Raw genomic sequence first — 9,399 nt, 5'->3', positions numbered from 1 at the left:
TAGGTGAACTAAACGTATCTTGAATCAGTTTTACAGACAATCATTTCTCCGCCAAAAATTAAAATAAATGAGCAATCTAAAATAAACAAAACTTCATTCATCAAACTATGTATATCTTACACATATTAAAGAATGACGAAAATTTATCAAAACTATAAAGTTATTTTCTTAAAAAAATAAGTTATTCAACTTATTAACCTCAAAAATCTACTTCTATCTTCCATGGATCGTATTTGTAACCTTTCTTCTAATTTTAAAAATGTTTTCTGTGATAATAAGGCATTTGAAAACTCAAAGCCTTTATAAGTATGTAAGTACATGTTAAAGTCCTGCCATCTTTTTATTGGACGTGATTCGACCATTTTTAGTGATTTTTTTTTTAGAAAATGTTTTATTTCATTCTTTGAATCTAATTATAGAATCTGAACTTGTGGCTTCAGATGATGAAATATTTATTTGGCTAAATAAATATGTTACTATATTATATTAAAATATTTAAATTATATCTTTATCCATTGATGCTGCATTTATACGATTTTAAGTAAATTTAGTAACTGAAAATTTGTATATGCAGGGAAATCGAATTGCTTTACCAGTAAGAAACAATTCATCAAGTGATACTAGAGCATCAGCGGGAATTTTTGTTCCATCATATTTACCTAAACCTGGTGAAACTGATGGCGAAAGAAGAGCAAGGTATGGTTGATGCTTCATCTTAGTATTAAATTTCCTACATGTATATATTTTAATTATTTGTAATGTAGAATTTTGACTGACACATTCCTAACATTAACAATAGTTCTAATATTGATTATTGGTCTCTCTTATTGGGTAGTAAAGCTTTTTTGTTTGACTATGAACTCTAATTATCTGTCTTGTAAATGATTTTTCAATGCTTTTTTTGTGTTTTATAGTTAGTATAATGTTACTTTATTGCACTGTGCCTAATGGTTTATATGAACAGTGGGGTAACTGATACTTTAGTTTGTGTTGAAGATTGTTGTATAAAGTGAATATAACATTTTATGTGTAGTATTACCTTTCCTATTTACTTTTTCCCATATTCTAATTTGTTGTCATGTTTATTTTAGTTCTGTACAGTCAAATGAAATGTTGAAATTTTTTATGTCAATGTTCTGTAATTTTATAATTGTCAGAAATATTAAACATACTGAAGGTATTTTTATTTATGTTATATTTATGATTATTATCTTCTTAGTATTAAGAGAATATATTTTGTTTCTGAACATTATATTACACAAATGATTCCTGTCTTAATGTCTATTTCAGGCTTAGCATACCCTTATATGCAAATTCGTGCAATTTTAATATCTATACAATGTCTCAAATCAATTGAGCAATTGTATATAGAAAACCAAAAGACAAATTCATGCCATTAGCTTAGACTTTGAGCGGGGGAACAACAATTTTTTGATCATCAATCCCTAAAAATGTTTATTTAGTTTAACATTGTTATGTTCTCTAACTTAAGACAGGTTACCAACCTTTTCTAGTCAGAGTGGGTAAGCCTCAAAATAAAAGTCAACCACCCTTGACCGGATTCGAATCAGCACTTCTGCAGATGTGTGAATGCTAAGTTGGAGCCTCACCAAGCTTGGCTACAACAGCCTCTTTTTGGGATCCTTAAATGATATATTTTATTTTGACAATTTTATTTGTTTATATAAATGAATGGAAAGCATATGTTTGGTTATGCTTGGCAAGATTAGCCATATATGGTTCGAACTTTGTTGGTTTCACAGTTTTAACTCAACTTATTTCCCGGCATTGTCTAGATAGAATTACCATGATTGAAGCCAGATTCAAAGGTATTATAACTTGATAATTCATTTGAAAGGAAAATACCCCTTTAGTTTAGGATATTTTTGTATAATATTTGTATTCGTTCAAAATTTATTCATGATTAAATTGCATTTTAATCATATGTACTATTTACTTATTGTTTGGTAATTAAAAGTGATGTTTCAAACAATAATCGTGTAAGAGTTTCCTGTAAATTTTCAGAGGTGGTAGTACACTTCAAGAGCTACATAAATGTTCATCTCACTGCTTTTCTTGAATAGTGAAACATTTGACAGATAAAAGTTTTATTTTTGTTTAAAATTAAAATTTATGGTTTGATTTAACTAAATCTATCGTAAGGAGACTTATGAACATAGCAACAAATTTTTGTTTTATATATATATATATATATCACATTTCCTATTGTGAATTTTTTTTCTCAGCCTCCTGTTGGACTAAAGAGGTGGAAACTCTAGAAAACTTTCTACATTTAATTAACTTGAATATTGTTGACATGAAGTGGAGGTTGATTGCTCCTGATTTGCCTTAAAGTGTGGTGTGGTTGTTTTGGGCATGTCACATAAATCCTGGGCAATATTTAAAGAGGTGATAGTAGGTTTCAAAAGCAATTAAAAAGTTTGTATTTTTTTGTCGCATAGGAAGTGGTAAATAAAAAGCCATTTAGTTATTTGAAAATTTAAAAAAATGTTCAATCTTTTAAATTTATATTGGTGGTTTATATTATTTCACCATGCCATTCATGTCTAAAGAAAAGCTTTAGGATCATTATTGGTATACATTTGAATGGGAAACTCAAGACTGTTTAGGTTTATAAATTGCTCAATTTTGTATGCAAGTGTGTACGAAACATAAGATTTATATCAATTATTCTTGAATATACTTCATCTAATTCGTTTGTGTTGTGTATAAGAAATAAAATAAAATTAATTAGTTCCACCACATTTAAGATGCCTGATTCTATTAACTTCTTGGATATTTATTTGTTTAGGATTATGCTGTTATTTATCACATGACTTCAGGCCTTTTTCCTCAGTGACAGTTTCCAATTGTAGCAGCCAATGGAATGGTATTTGCAGTACTGTCACTCTATCAAGTTTTGCATGATAGTTGTTAGTAACTGTTGCGCCACTGAGATCTTCTATCATTTTTAGTGGTACTAGTATATATGCCCTGTATACATGTCTTTGACTTTGAATTGTCCCAGTTTTTCTATTGTATCATAATTGTGTGCAAAAGCATTGTTCTTGTATATAGTTTTATTTCCATTAGTTTTTTATCTTGAAATTTATTCTTTCAACTCTTAACAGTAGTAAAAGTTTGTTTGCAATCAATGATATCATAAGTTTTTAGATTCCTTTTTTCAGGTGTTCTTGAAGTATAGAGTTAGCTGTTCCACATTCACTATTTTTCCGATGGTCATCAGGTTTAGGTTAGGTTTCACTATCAGCATGTTCACAGAACTGCCACATTGTCTTACTGTGGTAACAATGCAACCACAACAGAAAACTTTCACTTTGGAATGGGACCTTAGCTTTGTGTATGTACTTTGACAAATACTTTATGGATCCAATTAGATTAGTTTGTTCCTCAACCCAATAAAGTATATCAATTTTTTGTTTGTATCATTATGCTCATTATGCTCTATCATATGAAACCTCTTTACCCTATAACTAAACATATTTATTCAAATCTTAACTTAATCAGATAAACTATTCCATAAATATGCTACCTATATTCATTAAATTTCTTATTTTCAGACTGTTTTACCAATCTCGTAAGCGTGGAATGTTGGAAAATGATCTGTTGCTCAGCACATTTGTTGACAAATATCTACTAGAAATGAATGATAAACTTGTTACCCAGTATGATAAATTAATTAATAGTTCTTATAGTGATTGGGATATTTATTATTGGCTTGTTGGAGCACAACCTATACCACCAGAATATGATAATGAGGTTATGCAGCTTCTTATTCAACATGTGGAAAATAAAAAGAAAGAACGACGCTTAAGACAGCCTGACCTCCCTATTCACGATTTCAAGAAATAAGTACTGCTTTATAAATTATAAGATTGGTATTTACATTAATTGTCTAAAGATATCAGTATTGATTGAATTTCTGTTACTTTGGTTATTGCTTAAAAATAAAAATTAATAAAGCCTGGTTACTATCTTGATGTATAATAGCTGAATGGAATATATATGTATATCATATTATATTATGAATATTATTTTTACTTAAATGTTTTGTTTTATAGCATAATGAAAGCAGATTATTTTATAGTAGTTTACATCCCACAAAATTGTTAAAGAATACAAACAAGAGTAAATAAAATAGTATATACAATTCTGGGCTGTTAAATCATTATTTAAAATATATATTTATAAAAAATATGTTAGCAACATTTTACTCCCTTCTTATTTTTCTTTGTACGAGATTCTACTAAAGTAAGAAAAGACGACCAATAAGTTTTCCATTATGTGATAATTGAGCAATCATCAACTTCCTATCTAAACATAAGGAAGTTGATGATTGCTCCCCAATGTCTTATTTTATGTTAGGAGTTCAGTAGAACTATAAAATAATTATGGTGAACAGGATCACACCAAAATTGAAACTCACCAATCTAACTGTTGCTTTTTCAAGATATGTTGCCTAGATTACTTGGCCTTTTATAACTATTTATTCCTTTGTAAACTAGGACCCCTTTTCTGGTTTCTTTACTTTTTGAACAAGTTGAAGCAGGTGGCAGGAGTCTACAGGAAGCTCTAAATATGTCGATAAACTATTGGTACCAAATTCAATGTTTAGGACTTTATGATATTTTTACATTCATCACTGCTGTTTATTTCTACTTGTTAGAGATATAATCAGATAACATGAGATGAGGTTGACAGTTAACAGTTGTGATAAATATATTTTTAACAAAACCATCAATAATAGACATAATGAATCTGAAAGCTGAATTAGTTTACAGTGGCTAGAGTTGTCAAACTGTTTTCCTCTGATACTGATTGCTTTATATTATTAAAATACATTGATAGCAGCGTATTACTATTATCATTCTCAATAAAATCGGTGATTAGCCAGTTCTGGATCTCCAGAACATTTCATTATTATTTTTTAAGACTCTATATAAAGTTTTATCATACTTGGATTCCTTAATTGATTTTGTACATTACTTACAAATAGAAAAAATCTAATCTTGGAACATTTTCATGTACTACTAAAGGTATAACATATAATTTTTATAGATTTGTTTTAATGTAATATTATGTTATAATAATTGAAATTTTGTTTAGAAATGAGATATAAAATAACAAAATATAGATGCATAGTTTAAAAATTGATTGGTACTACTGCATTGCTCACATTAAAGCTATGTCAAATTTGGAATATGCATAAAAAATTATGGGGAGATAACACTTACAGTCCAGCTTTATTTTCCAACCATAATAAATAAATTAGGATCATTTCTGATCCTTGTTTCTTAATTTCTTTCTTAGGTGCTTTTCTTTTTACACTTTAAGTGAAATTTAGGTTGGATCTATTCCATTTATTGTTTAAGTTTTAAAGTAATGTAATGTGAAACAAATGTTTAAAAAATAAAGATTTAAAATATTATCTATAAAAATAAGAAAATCCTATACATTTTCATATTAGCTCAAATTGCTAAAATGTCCCTGATAGTTTATAACTCAATCAGAGGTCACCTAATCACCATTTAGGTAGCCAGTATCATTTGTTGATCCATTTAAGAAGCTAGATAGGTTATTTCTCTTTAACCTCATTTTCCCCTCTTAACAGCAACACCATCTTGCTGTTTCATGATGATGATTTAATTCTATCCTTATACCGACCATATATTTTTTATGATCCTTTGTTAAAACTGTGGTTGTGGGATAGTCACTAATTAGAGGTTTTCATTGCAAACACAACAGCTATTGTTATGGCTCTATTTTACTATTATATCCTTACTATAAAATTGATTTAACATGTCATTAACTTCACAATAACAAATAATAGAATGCAAGGTTTACTTTGGCTCTGAAGAAGATGGAGAAAACATGCTTACTATCATTAGTAGAATATTGCTTTATAAAGATAATACTAATAATAAAACTTAAACTTAATCTGGTGAACTGATTGTTATATCTTCAAGATAAAGGATGATATGATACACATCATAAGAACAGGCAATGAAACAATGAATAGAATGTAATATAAAAACATCTACATGCATGCATAATGAAACAAGCCACTAGTATTACAACATATATTTTTATGATCTCTGTTATAATTCTAACCTCTAAATAACTTTATAAGAAATTCTAGAAAATAAAAAACATATATGTGTTAGAATAAATAATAAGAATGTTTAATAGCCACCGCTGTTAACTGAATCTTTATATCATAACTTAAGTATGAGCAATCTTTCACTAACTTCAAACATTTTTGATAAATCTGGCACATTTAATAATTATAAACTTTAAAATAAAAAAAAAATTCAAATTATAACTATGATTGGAATTAAGGAAATAAATGAAATTGTAACATTGTGTTTTTATTTCTACTTTCACAGTTATAAAGTGATTCAAAGTAATAAATATCAGTGCACTAAATAAGTTTGCCCAGGCCTCAGAATACACTTTAAAAATTAATTTTAAAAGTAAAATTGTTTATATCATGAAAACAACATTAAACATTTTGATGCTGACTACTAGTGTGCTCACAATTCAATGGTAAGTTAAATTTGTCTTTCTTTACTTTGCTTTTTGGTTTCGCATTCTTTATACATTCTTTTTTAATAATTATTTCTTCTATAAAAATAATTATTGAAGATAATATTCCGATCAGAAAAATGCCTAATCCAATGAATGTTGATTCTATGCTGACTGGAATAAATGAGGTGTCAACCAGACATTTTGGGGCATCTGTGTACCAATGTTTCTTTTCACGGTGTACTATTCCCCTCTCCATGAGTATTACTTGTCTGCGAACATAGAATAATTAGTAATGAGTAGAAAAGTGTTAGTTTAAAGATTCATATTTTTAGATGAAATAATATATATATATATTTTTTAATCATAATTATATAAAGTGTTGGTGTTACTGTGTAGTTTTCATGTACCCTATTGGTATTTTATTAATTGCTTTATGGTGAGTAGATACACTTTTGGCTAAAAAAAAAAGTTAATTGACTTACCTACCCCCTCACTTTCCCCTCCCCTTCCCCCACAATATCAATAGTGTTTTAAGTAGTAAACTTATCTTCTGAATTTAATATTCTTGAGTTTTCATTAACCATCTTACTTAAAATCAACCTGTACCCCTACAACTCATGAATAGTCTCAGTTTGAGTACTTGTTAGGGAATATCAGTTTTTTGGTCTAACATTACATTAGATTAGAAGGTGATATGGTCAGTCAACAGGTTTATTACCACCAAATCGATGAAGGATGAGGTACCCACTTTATAATGATTGGAAGGAATCCAGATTCTGGAATCGGTCCATGTGTAATATTACTTAACATAAATATTTGTGTAGTGACAATAGTTAGTTTTTAGTTTAACTTACTTATCTTTTAAATATATAGTATGTTGAAGTATTGCAATCATATAACATTCAATAGCTCTAATTGACCATGAATTTATATCTACCCTAAGAAGGTGGTAAGTGAGGGTTGTGTTATAAATGCACCATTCTAGGTTTTTTTAAATTTAACTGAAAGCCTCCTATAAACATATTTATAATAGAAATGAATTATCACTTTCAGATATATTTATTATTATTAAAAAGTTTCGTAAAACTCACCCAAATATGATCATTTCCTTATAGTGGCTATATTTTTTAATTGGTGTCGCAATCTGAATTTTGGAACCTGCTCGAATTTCTCTTCCGTTACATTTTTCAGCATCTGTAAAAGAACGTTCAACTGCTTCACGCAAAGTTTTTTCGTCTCCTATGAGTGAGAACATTTTGTCCTGTTGTACCTTTTTTATTCCTATTGGAATTTCATAACGTTTTTCATGAGCTTCATTCAATTTCTGCACTACAAGAGGATGAAGGAAGAGCTGAAAGTAGACAAATATTTTTAAACTGAAACTGAAAAAAACAATTAAGTAGTTATGGTTTTAAAAAATAGATTCTGCTAAAATCGCTTGTGAAAACTGGACAAGGGTAACACGACCGGTGGTAGTCGCTTGGTAACTCAAAGCAAATATTGGCATCATCCGGTCGCAATAACTTCGTTCAGTTAGAACACTAGTCCTAAAGGCGGGATTTACATGTTGGCGAAGCCGTGGCGAGCGCAAGCATGTGGATGCGTGGCTTGGGCTTGGCTGGAACGAGTTGGCCTAAGCTCGTTTCCGATCCGTCGAGAGTCGGTTTCTTGGACACAGATCAAAGGGTGTTCGTGAGAGCGCTCGTGTTGCATCTCCATTATTGTTCTTAGTTTAGTTGCAACTGAGAGCTGTTAGGAGTTTAAGGGTGTTTGTTGTTACTTGTTATAATAAGTTCTATATTTAATTTAATTTAATCTCCTTTCATTTTCTTCTTTTTTTTTTTTAATAAAATAATATAATCCCAGTGCAATGGCTGAAACCACTTGTACATCCGCCATGCTTGCCTCTCTGAATAACACTGATATGTAGATGGTCCGATCTTTGTTTACCGAGCATTCGTACAAACCTCCTAGTACAAGAGCCCAAGAGAAAAAAAAAAGGCAGTTATCTCACCCCAATTTTTTATTACTTTAATGAAAACTATGTATAATTAATAGTCAAAATTGATGAGTCTGCGAAGTATAGGTAGGAGGAATAAAAAATGGCGGCTGTTTCAAAGCGATAAAAAAAACTAAGTTTTCATTCGGAGCTCTATATCTTAAAAAGTTGGAACAACACAAGAAAACCTAAGAGAACGTCATTTAAAGAAGAGTAAATTTGCTAAAATATGAGCCCTTATAGAGTTATTTACGTTAATTTAATAGTTTTCGAGATATAGCTTTTTAAAAAGCAACATTTTATAAAAATGTTGAATGGGACGTACTGAGAAATCAGTAGTTAGTGGATTTATTTTGAAAAATTTATATCTCAAAAACCATTTGACGTACAGATGTCTATTAGCACTCAAATTAAAACTAGTTTAATGGACTATAAAGAGGTTTATCAACTTTAACTTCGTAGGAATAGTAGCTTTCATGATATTTGCTGAAATAAATTGATTTATAGTTGTTCGGACAATAAGTTTGATTTATGAAAAACTTCTTTTCAGAAACCATTGGACGTACAGATGTCTGTCAGCGCTCAAATCAAAGCTAGTTAAATTTACTACAAAATAGTTAATTATGTTTATCTTTGTAGGAGTAGTAGTTTTTATGATATTCACATATGAATATGAATTTGGCCAATGAAAATTTGTCCGAACAACTATAAATCAATTTATTTTAGAATATTTCAATTTTCATTTGCCAAATTCATATTCATATGTGAATATCATAAAAACTACTACCCCTACGAAGTTAAGTGTCATATACTACTTTATAGTAAGTTAAATTTCCTTTATTTTGAGCGTT

General features: G+C 29.3%; 2 protein-coding genes across 3 annotated transcripts in view; one reads left to right on the top strand and one right to left on the bottom strand.

The window, feature by feature from the left end:
* The first annotated feature begins 228 nt into the window (after window positions 1-228).
* On the top strand, window positions 229-4,229 carry LOC106685008 (succinate dehydrogenase assembly factor 2, mitochondrial). Its single transcript, XM_014427459.3, has 3 exons — window positions 229-310; window positions 575-696; window positions 3,582-4,229. The coding sequence occupies exons 1-3, from the start codon at window positions 260-262 to the stop codon at window positions 3,871-3,873; spliced, it is 465 nt and encodes a 154-aa protein (XP_014282945.1). The 5' UTR covers window positions 229-259; the 3' UTR covers window positions 3,874-4,229.
* A 1,891-nt stretch (window positions 4,230-6,120) lies between these two features.
* The window catches only part of LOC106685007 (probable glutamate receptor), a gene marked incomplete in the record, with an annotated part of 13,897 nt that continues 10,618 nt past the window's right edge, over window positions 6,121-9,399 (bottom strand). For both annotated transcript variants that reach the window (XM_067051620.1, XM_067051621.1), the window contains 2 exon segments: window positions 6,121-6,818; window positions 7,641-7,900. In XM_067051620.1, the coding sequence (XP_066907721.1) occupies window positions 6,524-6,818; window positions 7,641-7,900 (555 nt within the window).

The sequence above is a fragment of the Halyomorpha halys genome, unplaced genomic scaffold, assembly GCF_000696795.3.
Source record: "Halyomorpha halys isolate HHAL.00 unplaced genomic scaffold, Hhal_1.1 Scaffold647.1, whole genome shotgun sequence".
Classification (NCBI taxonomy): domain Eukaryota; kingdom Metazoa; phylum Arthropoda; class Insecta; order Hemiptera; family Pentatomidae; genus Halyomorpha; species Halyomorpha halys.
Note: the sequence above shows the minus strand (reverse complement) of the source record. Positions and strands in the feature narration are given on the sequence as shown.

Coding starts and splice junctions, on each gene's coding strand:
- LOC106685008 (XM_014427459.3), top strand. CDS start 260: ATGTTTTCTGTGATAATAAGGCATTTGAAAACTCAAAGCCTTTATAAG. Junction 311..574: donor CTCAAAGCCTTTATAAGTAT/GTAAGTACATGT, acceptor TTGTATATGCAG/GGAAATCGAATTGCTTTACC. Junction 697..3,581: donor GATGGCGAAAGAAGAGCAAG/GTATGGTTGATG, acceptor TCTTATTTTCAG/ACTGTTTTACCAATCTCGTA.